The 20,175-nt window shown below is 43.0% G+C and overlaps 1 protein-coding gene across 1 annotated transcript in view; it reads left to right on the top strand.

The window, feature by feature from the left end:
* Positions 1 to 17,919, top strand: part of LOC109407039 (apolipoprotein D) — a 49,833-nt gene extending 31,914 nt beyond the window's left edge. Inside the window, exons 2-5 of the mRNA XM_062851895.1 lie at positions 2,006 to 2,154; positions 2,220 to 2,292; positions 2,355 to 2,484; positions 17,747 to 17,919. Coding sequence (XP_062707879.1) covers positions 2,006 to 2,154; positions 2,220 to 2,292; positions 2,355 to 2,484; positions 17,747 to 17,886 — 492 coding nt within the window. The 3' untranslated portion in view covers positions 17,887 to 17,919. The remainder of the gene's footprint in view (positions 1 to 2,005; positions 2,155 to 2,219; positions 2,293 to 2,354; positions 2,485 to 17,746) is intronic.
* Positions 17,920 to 20,175: the final 2,256 nt, after the last annotated feature.

The following is a 20,175-nucleotide window of genomic DNA, read 5'->3' as shown; positions in this document are numbered from 1 at the left end:
CAAACAACACAATGCGATTTCGCGGGCCATCCCCATCGGCAAAATAAACCGATTTCCAAGCAGGATACGACCAGGCTTCTGGTCGCGTTACCAGTCACACTAACACACTCGCAAAAGACGAGCAGTAGGCCTACCTTGCCGCTTGCGGGTCCCCTGGGCAGCAGCGAGCGGTCGCTTCGCTTCGTCAGTGGAGGCAGGACTGATGGCTTCTCGGTGGGAAAGGAAAACTCCGGGTGGCTTCGCTTTGTAGACGATGTTTATTCGATGACGTTCAAAATAAAACTGATGCGCTTTGCGCTACATGGGTTACTTATATACTACAAAACATAGCAGTGTGAGTGAGCGATTGAAACAAAATAGGCTCCTCCCCTTTCAGTTTGAATGCAAAGGTCAAACAAAAACAACAAAAAATGGAAGATCTGGAAATCGGGAGAAGCTTCTAGAACTTTCGTTACTTTTCTTAATGCTAATTGGGGAAAGGTATTGGTAACAAACTATTTTACAAGACAAATTACAATGAAGGGGGAACATGGGTCAAATGGGAAGGGGAATGAAGGGAAAAATGGCTATTTGGGCATTTACATACATAGTGGGTCAAACATAACAAAAAAAATGGTCAAAAAACAAACAAAACAAAAAAAATAAACGTTCGGAACCGAACACCTGAAAACAAGAATTCAAAAGCTTTCAAACAAATAAAGAAGTTAAAAATCGGTTAACTGATTCAAAAGCTATGATTTTTTGAAAATTTTTAGTTTTTCAAAAACCTTGATTTTTAGAACCACCCTATCTGGAAATTGGTCACCCTAAATAACGAAATAAAAAAATACGGTCTAATACGGTCTAATTATTTTCGAAGAACTACGAACCCACCAGGTTTCTCGACAATCGGAGTTGCACTATATCGTTTTTCTATGGAATAGTTGTACCGTGTACCCCCGTTGGTTTGAACGACACCTCATGCAAACCAACGGGGTTCATTTTTAAATTTGAACTTCTAGTAACCCTGTGGGCATCGAAAAACACACTGGTGGTAACCCTTTTTGCTGTTTTGTTTTGATTCTGCGTTCCGTCTCACACCGTTCCATGAGCAGAACGACGTTTGAACCATTTTTGGTTTGAACGATGTGCAGATTAGAGGGGGTCTAATTATAAAGTGTTCAGATTAGATGAGGTCAAACCAACGGGGGTAGACGGTATACATATATATTGGCCCGAATTTGTTAAGAGAAATATATGGCAAGGTCAAGGAATAATATATGGCAGAACTAAAAAAATATTTGCAGTTTACTAAACAAATTCATGGATTTTGTCATGAGTTCTGCCATATATTAATCCTTGATTCAGCAAAAATATCTTTCGAGAACACAACAATTTTTTTTTGTCTGTATTAACGAGATTTTTAACCCTAGGCTAGTTCATCTCGGGACCCAATTTTACTTCCCTTCCGAAGGAAGAACCCACATTTTGTGAATATGTCGGGAGTGGGATTCGATCCCAGGTCCTCGGCGTGATAGTCATAAGCGTAAATAGGTCATAGCTCTAGGGGGGGCCAAGGCCATTTCGATATAGATTTTTTATACTGAAAAGATACCTTTCGCCTGAATTGCGCGATTTTTTTTCCGAAATGGATTATTCTGGAGGGGGCCAGCCCCCCCCTGGCCACCCCCTATTTACGCCAATGGTGATAGTCAAGTGTTCTAACCACCACACCAGGTCCGCTGCGGATCCGGACAACAAAATTTCTCTTAACAAATTCGTGCCAATAGTTCACCCCCCAAAATCCTGCCCAGATGCTAAACAATCCAAATTAAAACTATGGAAGTGTTCACAGTATACAGCAGAGAATCAAATATCAATGCAACATAATATTTGGAGCTCAAAACGCAGCTCGCTGAATATCGATTTTCCGCATTCCAAATAAATATACATTACAAGCATAAAATGTTGAACCTCTTTCATTATAGGTACGTGATTGGTTATAATTTGACAATGATTTTTTTAGTTTCTAGGTAAATGGTATGAAGTGGAAAGATCGTTCTATTTGCCAGAAATAGCTTCCGGATGCACAACGCTTACATTTGATGACACAACAATCCGTGACTCTGATGGCCGACCGCAGTTAGAAATTGCAATCAAAACAGTCAACCGATGGTAAATGTTAGCCTATTTGCAGTATCAGGAATATAATGAAGTCAACTGAAATATTTTTTCCACAGGACTGGAAATCCATCAGTCAGCATTGGAGAAGCTATTACAGAAAATGAAAAGTCGTCAATCATGTCAGTGCAGGTTTGTAGCAGGATCCAATTTTACTTGTTCAGCTATCAGAAACAATAGTACATTTTTTACAGTTAAAATCTAGGCTACCAAGTGCTGTTGCTAGATTTTTGCCAGGTTCTGGAAAATACCAGGTATTGTATACCAATTACGATGATTTTGCCATATTGTGGTCATGTTCGAGCTTTGTAGCGGTGCATGCTGGTAAGTTAAAAAAAACTATAAAATAGGCTTTCCAGAACTAGGGCATAGAATCTAAGAAATTTTGTATTTGCAAGTACACAGATTTTAATTATGTACGCTTCATGTTATAGTAAAGCTTGTAGTAATGGCTAACCCTGATGAAAAATGTCATAAAAATACGATAAATTTTATTGTTACAATACCATTTTTCGACAATTATTCACCATTAAACGTATTGTAATTTTCACAGCACACTCACCATCACCCCTATTGTTCTATATCATTCGGCGAATGGTAAATGGCACTTTTACAATAAAAAATGGTGGTCGTTATGTATCTTAACAATACAATTTTGAGAAAATTTTCTAACATTTTTCTGCGAAAAACAATAGAATGTATTGTGTTTTATGAGGCATGTTAAGGGCAATTTTCAAAAGAAAACAATATATCCTAAGGGTTTTACATTGTGCTTAAAATACAAATACAATTAATTGAATGGCGTCAAATGAATCGTTGTTACAATAAAATACAATAATATTTGTTGTTATTTGTAAGCAGTTTTCGCTTTTAAATATCCATCCACTTATCCGCGAGCGGTAATGGCTGCGGTGGGCATATCCAACCGGTTCAGATTTTGACGTTTCATGGGGGAAGTCAAAATAGTTTCATTCTCCTCCTCACCCATTCACCCACCGATTGGTGGCGCCAACCGATTGCGATCCCCAAGAAACGTCAAAATTCGAATCGGTCAATTGTGCTCGCCGCTGCCATTACCGCTCGCGGATGAGTGGATAGAATTTATATTTACCACTAATATTTATATCCAGCATTTACGAGCACTAACGGCCGCCAGAATGATATGCACATTTTATGATAAGAACCAAACACCCTGATGTCTGTCTGGTATGTATTGCTTGGCAGCTGTTGATAAGATCTATCATCAACCTTTTCAAATAACTGCCAAATATCACAAGTCAGACGTCAGGTCATATGATCCATACCATAAAGCTACACGGAGAAATCAAACTACCTAATTTTTAGGTCGATTTTACTCAAAGCTGAGTACAGTCGAGACTCTTATAAGATCACTGGTCGGGGGGCACAATAGGAATCCGCTTAATAGGAGACTAAGAGCTTATGGGATTTCGGCATTTTGGGGGTGTGGCCTATTATCTTGGGTGTGTTAAGAGTTAACGCAATACTTTCTTCGGCAAAGTTTTAGGGCTTGATAAGATCTACCATTTAGAACTTTGGTTCATATGATTAGTTGACAATTTGGCCGCTAGAGGGACCATCAACAATTTGATGCTAAATTGCACTACGGGAACCATATCAGGTTGTCAAGCAAACGTTACGATATGCGACAGCTGAAGACCCTGATAATTTGGAAGGATAGTGTCTTCGGGAAAGTTGTTGGGTACGCCAATAACTTACTGACGATGGGTTGCGAAGTTCGAAATTCCTTCACTGGGCGGCGCTAGTGAGCAAGTAAAATTTCAAAACCTCATATCTCAGAATCCCGATAACTTAGGAAGATGGTGTCTTCGGCAAAGTTGATCAGTATGACATGAAATTACATAAAAATAAACACTTGTTTCGCAATTTTGCCACTAGGCGGCGCTTATGAACATGCAAATTTTAGAAATCTCATAGCTCAGAATCCTGATAACTTAGAAAGTTGGTGTCTTCGGCAAAGTTGATCAGTATGACATAAACTTACATAAAAATAAACACTTGTTTCAAAATTCTGCCACTAGGAAGCGCTAGTGAACTTGCAATTTTTAGAAATCTCATAGCTCATAGCTCATAGCTCTTCCTAAGTTATCGGGATTCTGAGATATGAGGTTTTGAAATTTTACTTGCTCACTAGCGCCGCCCAGTGGAGGAATTTCGAACTTCGCAACTCATCGTCAGTAAGTTATTGGCGTACCCAACAACTTTCCCGAAGACACTATCCTTCCAAATTATCAGGGTCTTGAGCTGTCGCATATCGTAACGTTTGCTTGACAACCTGATATGGTTCCCGTAGTGCAATTTAGCATCAAATTGTTGATGGTCCCTCTAGCGGCCAAATTGTCAACTAATCATATGAACCAAAGTTCTAAATGGTAGATCTTATCAAGCCCTAAAACTTTGCCGAAGAAAGTATTGCGTTAACTCTTAACACACCCGAGATAATAGGCCACACCCCCAAAATGCCGAAATCCCATAAGCTCTTAGTCTCCTATAACGCTCACCCCTGTCTAGTAGGAATTCGTTTAGTAAGAGACTCGACTGTATATCGAATAAAACCTTGGACAGACTGGTAGTGTACGTACCATGGTACAATTATCTTGAAATGAGTTTCATACTGATGATTGTCTCCAATCAAGATAGGCTTGGAATAATTTTCTTGACAACTTGTACCATGGTACGAATACCACCAGTCTGTCCCTGACTTAAACTAGTTACCCAAAATTAGGTTGTTTTCCCTCTTTCCCCCACCGATGTTGTCAAAAAACAAACAGAGATGCGTCTACCCAATGGGAGTCCTTAAGCCCAATAAGCCAATTTTGAGTAAATGTAGGTATACTCAAATTTGGGTTGAATGAGGGGGGGTCTTGGGTTGAATTTACCTACTCTTAAGTATATTCTTTTGCTGGAGGTAAAGGCAATTTACCTAGTGTGAGTTTAACCGATTTACTCAAATTTGGCTTATTGGGCGGAACTATGGGATTGCGTCAAAAGAACTCAATTTTGGGTAGTTTGGCGGTTCCGTGAGTAGACACTTTTTAGCTAGTATGACACTCTTTGACCAATGCCAAATATTTGACCACTTTTGACAGTTAAATTTTGACCAAGGTGTATTGCCCGTTGGGGAGATATATAGATTCCGGCGCAAAAAATGATTAGGCTTATTTTCAACGTGGGTGCATTATAATTGATTGTTTTCAATGTAATACTATTGCCAAAGGTGCCCACAACAACGCAGCGTAAAATATTCCCCTGCATGCGGTCTGTTTTTATATCTGTGGGCCCACGCAAGAAAAATTCACGCAACTTATTTTCGCGCAGGAGTCTAAACAGGTGGAATCTCCGCAATACCTGGCAAACAAAAATATTTGTCACTCTCGAAAAACGAATAGGGACAAACAGAACCAAACAACCTGCCAAAATTTATCTGTCAAAAGTGGTCAAATATCTGGCGTCTGGGCAAAAAGTGTAATAGCACCCAAAATCGTTCACAATTCATGTGGCCATTGGTATTGCGCTTATAATAAATCCACATTAGGCGGCGGCGATAATGGCCGCTAGGAGATGCCCGCGATACAGACACAATGTTCAAATCAAACAGATACTGTCACCCACCCAGCATTGCAGCAGCCTTCAGGCCGTTCATATCAAAACAAAAGTTAGCACAATGGCATCTCAAGTGGCCAGAAATCGTAATAATATTTAACACGACATTGTTTCACTATACGCATACGCATCACTTCGTCGGCTTTGTATTTAATAATCAGGATGTTGTTTAGTGAAACTGCAGGAGGATGTGGCTTCAACTTTTCCATTTCTACAATGCGTCTGTATCGCGTGCATCTCCTCGCGGCCATATCGCCGCAGCCTCATGTGGATTTGATATGAGCGCCGCATGCAGAATTTCTGACCATCAGGTCGCTCATAGTGGTGCGGGCATATTTTGGCAACTTGATGGAAAAGAAAGACAAACGCGTTTCGCGGATTTATCTTGCAAGACACAATACCTGTAAATGCTGGAGAAAAATGTTACCGAGAAATATGAATTCTATGATTTTTAAAAGGCGAAATTTGTTTACATAACAACAAATATTATCGCATGTTTATTTTAACAACGGTTCAATTGACCTCATTAAACAAATTGCATTTGTATTGTTATTTATGGTAGTTTACTATTTACTAATTTCTTTTAGTTTATTTGAAAAAAAAAGAAAAATTGTTCATCTCTTTCGTGTCGTAACGTCCTCACTTGGATAAAACCTACACTCAGCGAAAAAAAACTAGCGAAATTCATCGAAATACCTTATGAAAGTTTGCTATAACTAATTCTTATGGATGACATAAGAATACCTTATGAAAATTGATCGTGCTTGCTATGACAAATTTCATAAGATAGACTTATGAAAAGAACAAAAAAATCTTAAAATGATGTAGACTGGATTCGATCCATGAACATCGGGATCACCGAGCCCGTGTTTTATCCACACGGCTACCGACGCTTGAGAATACCATGTTGCTAAACATGAATAAAAGCCACGTTGTGAGACTTTTTAACGTCATAGAGTGACCTTATGAAATTCATCCGAATCATTATGAATTATTTAAAGGCCGTTTCATAAGATGGGCCTTATGGAAATCTTAAGGTTATTTGGCTGAGTGTACTTTTCAGCAATTTTTCTTAAGTACTTCCTCAGTTATCAATTGAGAGCTTCCTCTGCCAACATGGTTTGACATCTGTCAGTCGTTGCAGTATTAGCGAATAACATTCGATAACCGAAACATCTACTGTACTCAAATTCAAAACGAAAACTAGAAAAAAATAGGACAAGTGATTTTGTATTTTTCGTATAGAATAACAAGATCCAAGCAACAAAAATATTAATTGTTATTTCGACACTGATTTTCCATTTGGGCCTAACTGACATTTTCGAATTCTCTTCATCGATCCTCTCTTTGTGTTATTACAGAATGTATATTGAGTTTTCCACAGATTTTTTGGTTGAAATGCGAAGAAGACGACTACATCTTGCTATAGAAACAAAGAGAATAATGATTTTTTTTGCTTTGATCAAGTTATTAGCGAAAGAGAGAGTCGACGGGGGTGGAAGCTCAGGTAAAATATTATCTCCTGGGCGCCCATTAAAAACACCACCCCCGGCGAAGACTGGCGCTCGAGCCTAGCTATTTAGCACTGTAGTTGGAGGAAATGCCAATGCAGAACCCGTAGCTTCCGGGAAGGTAAGCCCAGCTCCCTGGGTTAGTGGGTTGGTGTCAGGCCCTGCGAGCCAGCCGTAAAAAAGACTAGCACCGGAAAATCAACAAGAGAAGAATGCGAACCGATACCAATGGCGACGACCACAGCGACGAAAAGGGACTTGCGATTGGAAGCTCGGTACGTGGAACTGCAGATCTCTCAACTTCATCGGGAGCACCCGCATACTCGCCGATATACTGAAGGACCGCGGGTTCGGAATCGTAGCGCTGCAGGAGGTGTGTTGGACAGGATCCATGGTGCGAACGTTTAGAGGTAATCATACCATCTACCAGAGTTGCGGCAACACACGTGAGCTGGGAACAGCTTTTATAGTGATGGGCGACATGCAGAGGCGCGTGATCGGTTGGTGGCCGATCGACGAAAGAATGTGCAGGTTAAGGATCAAGGGCCGATTCTTCAACATTAGCATAATAAACGTGCACAGCCCTCACTCCGGAAGCACTGATGATGACAAAGACGCATTTTACGCGCAGCTCGAACGCGAGTACGACCGCTGCCCAAACCACGACGTCAAGATCATCATAGGGGATCTAAACGCTCAGGTAGGCCAGGAGGAGGAATTCAGACCGACGATTGGAAAGTTCAGCGCCCACCAGCTGACGAACGAAAATGGCCTACGCCTCATCGATTTCGCCGCCTCCAAGAACATGGCCATTCGTAGCACCTTCTTCCAGCACAGCCTCCCGTATCGTTACACCTGGAGATCACCACAACAAACGGAATCGCAAATCGACCACGTTCTGATTGATGGACGGCACTTCTCCGACATTATCGACGTCAGGACCTATCGTGGCGCTAATATCGACTCCGATCACTACCTGGTGATGGTTAAACTGCGCCCAAAACTCTCCGTTATTAACAACGTACATTACCGGCGGCCGCCCCGGTACGATCTAGAGCGACTGAAACAACCGAATGTCGCCACCGCATACGCGCAGAATCTCGAGGCAGCGTTGCCGGACGAGGGTGTGCTCGATGTGGCCCCTCTAGAGGACTGCTGGAGTACAATCAAAGCAGCTATCAACAACGCAGCTGAGAGCACTATCGGGTACGTAGAACGGAGTCGACGAAACGATTGGTTCGACGAGGAGTGCAGAGCGGTTCTGGAGGAGAAGGATGCAGCGCGGGCGGTAATGCTGCAGCATGGAACCCGACAGAATGTGGAGCGATACAGACAGAAGCGGAAGCAGCAGACCCGTCTCTTCCGGGAGAAAAAGCGCCGCCTGGAAGAAGCGGAGTGCGAGGAAATGGAACTGCTGTGCCGTTCACAGGAAACACGCAAGTTCTACCAGAAGCTCAACGCATCCCGCAAAGGCTACGTGCCGCAAGCCGAAATCTGCAGGGATAAGGACGGGAGCCTCCTGACGGACAAACGTGAGGTGATCGAAAGGTGGAAGCAGCACTTCGACGAGCACCTGAATGGCGAAGAGAATGTAGGCACGGAGGACCAAGGCAGCGGAGGAAATGACTATGTTGGTGCAGCAGAGGGCGGGAACGAACCAACTCCCACGCTGAGGGAAGTTAAGGATGCCATCCACCAGCTCAAAAACAACAAAGCGGCTGGTAAGGACGGTATCGCAGCGGAACTCATCAAGATGGGCCCGGAAAAGTTGGCCACCTGTCTGCACCAGTTAGTAGTCAAGATCTGGGAAACCGAACAGCTACCGGAGGAGTGGAAGGAAGGGATAATCTGTCCCATCCACAAGAAAGGCGACAAGTTAATGTGTGAGAACTTTCGAGCGATCACCATTTTGAATGCCGCCTACAAAGTGCTATCCCAGATCATCTTCCGTCGTCTTTCACCTAAAGTAAATGAGTTCGTGGGAAGTTACCAAGCCGGTTTCATCGACGGCCGGTCGACAACGGACCAGATCTTCACCGTACGGCAAATCCTCCAGAAATGCCGTGAATACCAGGTCCCAACGCATCACCTGTTCATCGACTTCAAAGCGGCATACGACAGTATCGACCGCACAGAGCTATGGAAAATTATGGACGAGAACAGCTTTCCCGGGAAGCTGACTAGACTGATAAGAGCAACGATGGACGGTGTGCAGAACAGCGTAAGGATTTCAGGTGAACTATCCAGTTCATTTGAATGTCGACGGGGACTACGACAAGGTGATGGACTTTCCTGCCTACTATTCAACATCGCCCTGGAAGGTGTTATGCGACGAGCCGGGCTCAACAGCCGGGGTACGATCTTCACGAAATCCAGCCAATTTGTATGTTTTGCGGATGACATGGATATTATTGCTAGGACATTTGGAACGGTGGCAGAACAGTACACCCGCCTGAAACGTGAAGCAGCAAAGGTCGGACTGGTGGTGAATGCGGCTAAGACAAAGTACATGCTGGTAGGTGGGACTGAGCGAGACAGGACAAGCCTTGGCAGCAATGTTACGATAGACGGGGATACTTTCGAGGTGGTAGAAGAATTCGTCTACCTCGGTTCCTTGCTAACGGCTGACAATAACGTGAGCCGTGAAATACGAAGGCGCATCATCAGTGGAAGTCGGGCCTATTATGGGCTCCAGAAGAAACTGCGGTCAAAAAAGATTCACCCCCGCACCAAATGTACCATGTACAAGACGTTAATAAGACCGGTGGTTCTCTACGGGCACGAGACGTGGACGATGCTCGAGGAGGACATGCAAGCACTCGGAGTTTTCGAGCGACGGGTGCTAAGGACGATCTTCGGCGGCGTGCAGGAGAACGGTGTGTGGCGGAGAAGGATGAACCACGAGCTCGCTGCACTTTATGGCGAACCCAGCATCCAGAAGGTAGCCAAAGCCGGAAGGATACGGTGGGCAGGGCATGTTGCAAGAATGCCGGACAACAACCCTGCAAAGTTGGTGTTTGCTAACCATCCGGTTGGTACAAGAAGGCGTGGAGCGCAGAGAGCACGATGGGCGGACCAGGTGGAGCGTGATCTGGCGAGTGTTGGGCGTGACCGACGTTGGAGAGCTGCAGCTGCAAATCGAGTATTATGGCGTCAAATTGTTGATTCAGTATTATCATGAATTTGATGTCAACTAAATAAATGAAAATGAGAGAGTCGACGAAGAGAAATCGATCAAGTCAGTTAGGTCCTTATGAAAAATCATTGTCGATTTATTTGTTACGAATTGTTTTTAACTGTTATTTAGAAATAAACTTTTTTTTATTAAAAAGTCCATGAGAACTTTGCAGGCACTTTTCCAACTGTATAAAAACAACTTAAATTAATTTTTACTGATAGTAACTTTAAATTATTGAAGAACTATTGAAAAACAATCCAATCAATTAGTTACTAATAAAGCTAATGTTTACTTAGTGTACGAACACGGGCTATTGTAAAAGTAACAATATCAGGCCAAACATTTCAATAGGTCCTATCTGCATTTGAGAGGCTCTCTTTGTTCACTTTCTCTTTCAATTATTGCAATGTAATGGTACACTTTTCAACTACTTTTGCAGTACAAATCAAAAGACGATTGTTTTGACCATCGTTCAATGCAAGGAGACAATCATAATACAAATAAACAGCTGAGATATTAACGAAAGAGAGGGAAACCAAAGAGAGCCTCTCTTCTGCAGATAGGACCTTTAGACATGTTTGGCCTTTGTTAAGAGTGTATTTGGGTTCATACCAATTAACAATTACCCAGTTTCCAAAAACAGTGTAAAACGAAACGTCAAATAAATCTTTCTCTTTTGTATCGAACGTGAAACGTAATACACGCGCTTTCTAATCGCTCTCCGAAACGCCCAAATTAAAAGGTTATGTGCTCAGTTTACCGCGAGTGAAAATTTTTCGATTCGGAACCGCAAAAAGAAATCGGTCGGTAGTGCGCGATGGAGGACGAGGCAAAAATCCTCAGGTTCAGGCCCTTCGACGGAACGGGGTTCAATAATTGGAGCTTCCGGATGCGAGTGTACCTTCAGCAGCTGGAGGTGCTCCATTGTGTTGAAAAGGCGGCTGAAGAAGAAGATTTTTGGGAGACTCCCGCCAGTGCGACGATTGAGGTTAAGGCGGCGAACGATGTGAAAAAGGCTGCGCGAATAAAGCAGGACAATAGGTGCCGGTCTGTTTTGATTCAAGGAGTGTCGGACAGCCATCTTGAATATGTGAAAGACAAAGTGAGTCCCAAAGAGATCTGGGACGGGTTGCACGACGTGTTTGAGCGAAAAAGTATCACCAACCGGTTTTTGCTCAAACGTCAATTATTGTCGATGCGATTCAGTGAGGGTGAAAAGTTACAAGAACATTTTCTGCGCTTTGATCAACTCGTGCGCGAGATCAAAGGCGCGGGCGCGAAAATGGAAGAAGAAGACGTGATATGCCACCTCATGTTGACGATGCCACCGTCATACGACGCCGTCACTACTGCTATGGAAGCGGTGTCGGAGCGGCTCACCATGGATTTGGTGAGGCGTAAGTACCTGGATGTGGAAGCTAAGCGAAGGGGACAGCGGCTGGAAGCTGAAACAGAAGAAGCTGCGTTCGCGGGGAAATCCAGGGGCAAGTGGAAGTGTTTCGGTTGTGGTGAGCTCGGCCACAAGAAATCACAGTGCCCTCGGTCCGGTGAAAACAAAAGTGGTGGTTCGGTTGGTGGTCAGAGGCACGGAAAGAAAAGCGCAGTGCAGAAGGCAAATGTTGGGGCAAAAACAGTTTCGTTCGTGGCGGCTGTCGAAACAGCTGTTGCTGGCAGTGTAGTTGATGCGAAGTGGTTCCTGGACAGCGGCGCCTCCGAACATATGGCAAATGATAAGTCGTTGTTCGAGAGCTTGGAGAAGTTGGATCAACCAGTGGTTATTCAAACGGCGAAAAGTGGTGTGAACTTGCTCGCGCATTTCAAGGGACGTGTTATTGCTAGTGCTGTGGTGGGCGATGAGAATATTCGGGTAAACATGGAGGATGTATTGTTTATCCCGGAGTTGTCGCTGAACCTCCTGTCGCTGCGACGGTTGGAAAATACCGGCAAACGGGTGATATTTTTCGACGGCTGCGTAACCGTTGAGGATGACGGTGAGGTAGTGGCCATCGGCAGGCAGCTGGGTCGGCTGTACTGCATGAACCTGATTTGTGAAAAGCGAGAAGAAAACGGAGAAGCACTAGTGACGGGGAAAGTGAGTAAGAAGATGGAACTTTGGCACCATCGTTTTGGCCACCTTGGCAATGACAATCTAGTGAAGCTTGTGAAAAAGAACATGGTCGATGGAATGTCGGTGGATAACAACTGTGAAGAATCGGTGAAGATTTTGTGTGAATCGTGTATCAGTGGCAAGCAGACGCGAGAGCCGTTCCATGCCCGAACGGAAAAGCGTGCCACCCGACCGCTGCAAATCGTCCACAGCGACGTTTGTGGCCCGGTCACCCCAGTGTCGTGGGACGGACACGAGTATTTTGTAACATTCACGGACGATTTCACACACGTGTCGGTGGTCTTTTTACTAAAGTCTAAGGACGAAGTGCTTGATCGGCTCGTGGAATACGAGGCGATGGCCACCGCACATTTCGGGATGAAAATTGGGTGTCTTCGGTGCGATAACGGTGGCGAATACACCAGAGGTGCAGTGAAACGGTTTTGCAAACGGAAGGGCATACGCTTGGAGTATACAGTGCCATATACTCCCGAACAAAACGGGGTTAGCGAGAGACTAAATCGTACGATCGTGGAAAAAGTGCGCGCGATGTTGGAAACCAGTGGTTTGCCGAAGAACATGTGGGGCGAAGCGGTCTATACCGCCGTATACCTTCTGAATCGGAGCCCAAGTGTTGCCGTGGACGGTAATATTACGCCGTACGAAGCGTGGAACGGTCGGAAACCGGACGTCTCAAAGCTACGTGTGTTCGGGAGTGAGTGCTTCGTACACGTACCGAAATTGTTGCGTAAGAAACTCGATGTGAAAAGCCAGAAAGTTGTTTTCGTCGGGTACGCGCCGAACGGCTATCGCTGCTGGAACGGGAAGAAAGTGTTCGTGTCGCGTGACGTAATTTTCAATGAGTGCGAGTTCGGTGGATTGCGGAAAGCCGGAAATGAGGAAGACTCCGGTTCGGTGGTGATCAAGGATCGGCCCTGCGCGCCGGCTGATGAGCCGGGTACGCCGGAAGAAGCTGATTTTGATCCAGATGGTGCTGCTGCTGAAGAAACGGATTCGGATGAGATGCATTCGCTTTCGGAAAACGACGAAGAGCCTGCAGTGAATAGTGGTGCCAGAAGAAGCCAACGGGTTGTCGCTCCGCCGGCTTGGCACAATGATTATGAAGTGGACATTACGGCATTTGCGCTCAGTGCGGAGGAGTTCGTTGAGGACATACCCTCCAATGTGGAAGAACTGAAAACGCGTAGTGACTGGCCTCTGTGGGAAAAGGCCATCGAAGAAGAACTGCAATCGTTGGAGAAAAACGGCACATGGAACTTGGTCGAGTTGCCGAAAGGAAGAAGAGCAGTTGATAACAAGTGGGTCTTTAAGATCAAAAGAAACAGTGATGGCTCTGTGGATCGGTACAAGGCTAGACTCGTCGCCCGCGGTTTTTCTCAGCGACACGGGTTCGACTACTCGGACACGTATTCCCCTGTAGTGAAAATGTCCACGCTGCGAGTTCTCCTGTCGCTTGCCAACCAGGAGCGTTGGTTGGTACACCAGATGGACGTCAAGTGCGCGTTTCTTAATGGCGTGTTGGACGAGGAAGTGTTCATGCGCCAACCGTCTGGCTTTGAGCGGGGAGGATCACAGGTATGTAGACTGAACAAAGCCATATACGGTCTCAAGCAGGCCTCGCGAAAGTGGAACGAACGTTTTCATGAGTTTATGAGCCGTATGAACTTTAAGCGCAGTGAACAAGACTATTGCTTGTACTTTTGGTCTGGGACTGACGTAGTGCTGTACGTAGTGATATATGTCGATGATATTTTGATCATTGGGAGTTCCGAGAAGGCTATTTGCGAACTCAAGAAGAGGCTATCGTCTGAGTTCGAGATGCGAGACCTACAGGAAGTCCGAAGCTTCCTCGGCCTTAACATTCAACGTGATCGGAATAGAGGCGTAATGATCATCGAGCAAAAGGCGTACGTGAAAAGTGTTCTTGAGCGGTTCGGTATGCTGAACTGTAAACCGTCGTTGATTCCGATGGAACCGCACTTGAAGCTTGAGAAGGGACAGGACGCCAAGCAGTTCACCAACAAGCCATACAGAGAACTGATTGGCTGCCTCATGTATCTGATGGTGACGTCAAGGCCGGATATTTGCGCCGCGGTGAATTACTTTGCCGGGTTTCAATGCTGCGCGACGGACGAGCACTGGGTGCACCTCAAAAGGGTGCTTCGGTACCTAAGGGGTACACTGGACTACCAGCTTGTGTATCGTCGTCAAGATGCGCCGGAAGGACTTCTGGCATTTGCGGACGCGGACTGGGGTAACGACCCTAATGATCGACGCTCAGTGTCAGGATTGGTCGTCAAGCTATACGGATCGACTGTCGTGTGGGCAACGGAGAAGCAATCTTCGGTAGCCCTTTCTACTACCGAGGCTGAATTGATGGCGCTCTGCTTAGCAAGCTGCGAGCTGATTTGGGTGGCGAACTTGCTTCGATCGGTTGGCTGTAAGGTTGACGAGCCGTTGAAGGTATACGAAGACAACCAACCGTGCATTGCGTTGACTACGGAACCCAGAAGACAGAAGCGGATGAAACACGTGGAGATCCAGCATTTCTTCGTGAGGGAACTCATCGAGAAGGGTAAGTTGCGTCTCGAATATGTGCCAACCGAGCATCAACTAGCGGACGTGATGACCAAGGGACTGGCTTCACCAAGGTTTCGCATACTTCGCGATCAACTGGGATTATTGAATTGAGGGGGGATGTTAAGAGTGTATTTGGGTTCATACCAATTAACAATTACCCAGTTTCCAATAACAGTGTAAAACGAAACGTCAAATAAATTTTTCTCTTTTGTATCGAACGTGAAACGTAACACACGCGCTTTCTAATCGCTCTCCGAAACGCCCAAATTAAAAGATATATCTACTGTGTGTTTTATTGTGAACAATAAAACCAGTCATATGTTAATAATATTGTCAGATTTTTTGAAACGTAAACACCGCGCGGTCGTTGAAATGTTTCCAAAAGGGGCTTTGCACAAAAGTTCACGCGGTCTATCGTTTTCTAAAGGAACAGCCGCACCGTAGGAAACGCCGCAATGTTATTTCCCATAAGGATGAAGTAAACTGGGAGTGAAAACCGCGGCTGTACCTTTCGGAAGCTATAGGCCGCGTGCACTTTTGTGCAAATTCCTCAATATTTACCATGCAATTTGAGTTCCCTCAACATTGGTACAAGATCAGCCACTTGTCATCCGAATACTACCTCACAGTAAAAAAGCGAGCCAACATCTCTGACCCCCATTGTGCGTTGAACTCCATTTTGACAGCTAAAAGTTTGTAAACAGTACACTGAAATAAATTTTGTTGTGGAATCTACCGATTCCATAGTAAAATTACTAACCGTACCTTTGATTCTCAACCGACAACAAAATCTGTTAAGGTAACTGAAATATGCTTCAAATTACAATGCGTTGTAGTAAATTCAACTAAAAGCGTAGTAGCCTCAACTACAAAACATTGTTAATTTTTCTTGGACACGCATTTTACAACACAGTATGATTAAAAATACAATGCTCAATTGTTAAATTAAGATTATTTTTGGTAATGTTAACTGCACTGCTGGTTAAGTTGACAGTGCTTCAGTGGAGGTAACTGGAAATTGTTGTCGGTTGAGAATCATAGGTACGGTTAGTAATTCTACTATGGAATCGGTAGTTTTCACAACAAAATTTATTTCAGTGTATACTTTTCAGGACCAACACTTGAAAAGCGCGAAATATTTTCCACAACAAAAAATAAAATTTTTGAAAATACTAGGAGAATTATGAAAAATGTAATTCTGTTAGCCGAAATAAGTAATAATAAAAAACGTGTTCGAATTAGGTCATTTTTGGGGAATGCAGAGAACTTTTTTGTTAAAGAAAAAATCTGGAGCTCAATTTGAATAGGTCGTATGTACATTTGTCGATATAAAATTCGATCAGTTTATTTTAATTATTGTAGCAATAGGGAACTTATTTTGGAGATTTTTAATGATGGAACAGAAAGCCTGTTTTGTGATGACTCTGCTGTATGTATCAACTTTGTTCAATTTCTACGGTTTTTGCTATAATAAGCGAATCCAACTGATCGAATTCTTAATCGACAAAAGCACATACGACCTTTTCAAATCGAGCTCCAGAAATATCGCTCGTAAACTACGCCTAAACAGATGATGACTTCAAAAACATGGCCGAATCGCAGCCGGTTGTACAAGATGCGGGAATCGAAAACGTGACGTCATCGCACCCTGGTGCATTAAACGCTTTGTCGTAGAGGCTACTATGAGCCATTTTACGAGACGTTTCGGATCAGCTGATCGCTCATTTCATGAATGAAAATTTGACAGGAGGTTGTGCCCAAGCCCGTGAGTGTTAATATCAATATCAACACTGTTGTCGTTTCGTAAAATAGACTATAATCAGGGGAGTAAACTGGCTGTCAACTGGGAACAAATTGCGCCTACCCTCTATTCAATTTTAGTACCATTACAAGGACGTAACGGCCAACCAATAAAATATCTATTTTCGTTCGCAAAATTGATTTTAACACCGTTTTATTATGCTAAAAGCAAGTCAGCATGTGATTCAAGCATAATCCCACACATTTTATTTAGATTATATTGAAAAAAATTATTCCAAAAAAAAAATCAGTGTTTTGTTTTCGCCATTATGAAATATTTGCCTATACTCTCGCTTGTTTCTGTTTTCGTTTTGTTTGGAAACGGTTGAAAATTGAAAACTCCCAGAGCGGTTCTGGTGCTTTGATATGAGGGTAATTTAACACTACAACTCAAGAAATTTCGATAATTACCTAAAAAACTGAGCACCAGCACCGAAAGGAAGAGAAAAACGCTCATGTTTTTACTATTGTTGATGTTTATAAACAACTAAACAAAAGATGTTTAAAAATTAGAACCAACAGCAGATGGCGCGCAGGTGGGCATGTTTGGGTGGGCGTAGAGGGTAGGATCTACCACCCCTGACTATAATGCTGAAGAAATGCTATTTTTAATACTGGTTACTTGGTCAGTCACTATAAAAACATGAATCATTCTGTTGTTCTTTTATTCTAGATTTAAAATCATTTTTAAATCAAATATCTTGTTTTTTAACACAAATGGTACCTACATTTTTTTATTCATTGCAGATCAAATATGGCTACTAGGACGAGAAAGAGATTTTTCAGCGGAGATCAGGAAAAAAATCTACAGCGCCCTCAAACAATTAAGCCTGGACCCGGAAAGACTATTTATTTCCAAAAACACTAATTGTCCAAATACGTTATAAAGTAAGCAGTAATAAATGGTATAAAACAGTTTATTGTTTGGATATTTTTCAATTATTTTAGTAAAGTTGTGAGTAGGTTTAGTTTTAGGTTGTGACTTATATGATTTTAAATGTTACTGCGGTACTACTGGGAATCTACCATAACTACATCTCACAGTGTTCGAAATCGATGATTTTGCGATCAAAATTAAATAACTTTTTTTAGGTTGGTTCTAGAGGTTTGGCGTGTTCTACAAAGTTTTTCTGCATGTTAAAAGGCGTTTTTTGATAAAATATAATAAATGATTAATTCCCCTAGAAGTGAGATAAAAATTTTAAGTTTTAGAAATATTTTTTTAGATGTTTGACATCTTTGGCAAAGTTGTAGCCCATAATAAGAGAACAAAAATCGTAGAACATGTCAAAGCTCCACCTCTTACGGTTCTCGAGATATGAAGCGTTTTGTGCGAAGTATCCCTAAAACTAGAATTTACAGTGTAGCTTCAACAGATAAAATCCTACAGTTTTATGACCTTCTACAAACCTCTAGAACCAACCTAAAAAAAGTTATTTAATTTTGATCGTAAAATCATCGATTTCGAACACTGTGCATCTGGCTAACATGTCTTTCTCGAAGGTCCGTGGTGAGAGTTTACATGTCAATCCGGCAGAAATTGCACCCTTTAAAACATAAAGCAGTTGAAAATCGGAAATTTTGACATGCGAAAATCGATTTTTATCCTAAATCGTGTGTCGGACGTACATCGGGTACGGGAAGATTCAAATATTACGTCCATCATTTTTTGGGATTTCTAGACCCCCCCTCCCCCCTCTGTCACGCTATTTTCCTATATACCTAATACACGTCCTGTCACACTTTTCTAGACCCCCCCCCTCCACCAAATCACGTAGAAAAAAGCATGGTAAAATCAAAAATATTCCAGGTAAACTCAAATAAATTGTCAATTTGTTCTGGCAACAAAAATAAAACTGTTTGGAGCAAATCGAACGTCACATTTGAAGCAAATTCAATCCATTTTTGAAACAAACATGTATCTTCTGACTGGTTATGTTAGAAACAAATGTAATTTTTTTTTGTTTTTTTTTTGTGGCAGGTCGGCTCTACGGAAATATTTGTTTTCCAATTATATTTACAAAATTATTTCCTTCTCTAGGAAAATCCACTTCCCGCGTCCCGCGTGGCACTTTCAATGCCAACCAGGGGACCCGCATGCGGCAAGGTAGGCCTACTGCTCATCTTTTACGAGTGTGTTAGTGTGACTGGCAATGCGATCAGAAGCCTAGTCGAATCCTGCTTGGAAATCGGTTTGTTTTGTCGATGGGGGTGGCCCGCGAAATCGCATTGTGTTGTTTGGGAAGGCCCGCTCGATGCATGTTAGGTAGGCGTAGTTTGTTCGAGTTTGACGTGCCTGCACCCTCCCTGATGCCAACATCATGTAGATAACATACGCTCCCGAAATCAATGGGATTTCGTGGAAACTTTTGGTGAAACTTGCCTTTTTTGCAAGAGGAAAACTTGTTTGGTGATGCAGCTGGAACTTGAGAGTTTTGTTTATGTTCTCGACGGCGGATCGGGGGGCTCTTCAATGGGTATTGTAGAAATCAATATGTAATTGAGTTTGTTTTAAAAATTAATATTTTAGTTTTAAATATTTTATCAGTTTACTGAATAAACATGAATATTTTTGTTTCAAACGAACGAAATTTGTCTCCGTGATGTTGGACGTAATTTTTGAACGTTCCCTACAGTGCATTTCAATAAAGCGATTTCAACATTTTGTACAAAATACAACAGCGCGATCGCTCGAGGGTTAACTCCAGATTTACCACAAGCTTAAAGTCCAAGACAACGTGATGAAACTGGCACTTACAGTGTTATTGGGTTAAGCCCACCTATCGCGCAAGATCAAATATCCATCGAGAGGCGATGCGCAAACCTACATGAAGATTTCAGATCCCAGTACACAGGGTCAAATATTGTGAGTTTCTTTGGCCACTGGATTCGAAGGTCGATTCGACACCCTATTTCAAACGTCATTTTCTACGAACCTCGTCAATTTGATGTCTCCTGGCTGCCACTTTTGCACAAACTACCTCAGTTTTTGATGCGACCTTCTGCAGTCATGTCATCGTTGAAAAAGAAAGAGAGCGAAGATGAAATCAGGCCAAACATGTCTAAAGGTCCTATCTGCAGAAGAGAGGCTCTCTTTGGTTTCCCTCTCTTTCGTTAATATCTCAGCTGTTTATTTGTATTATGATTGTCTCCTTGCATTGAACGATAGTCAAAAC

This window comes from Aedes albopictus, chromosome 2, assembly GCF_035046485.1.
Source record: "Aedes albopictus strain Foshan chromosome 2, AalbF5, whole genome shotgun sequence".
NCBI lineage: Eukaryota > Metazoa > Arthropoda > Insecta > Diptera > Culicidae > Aedes > Aedes albopictus.
The sequence above is the reverse complement of the archived record's forward strand: the minus strand, read 5'-3'. Positions and strand labels throughout refer to the sequence as shown.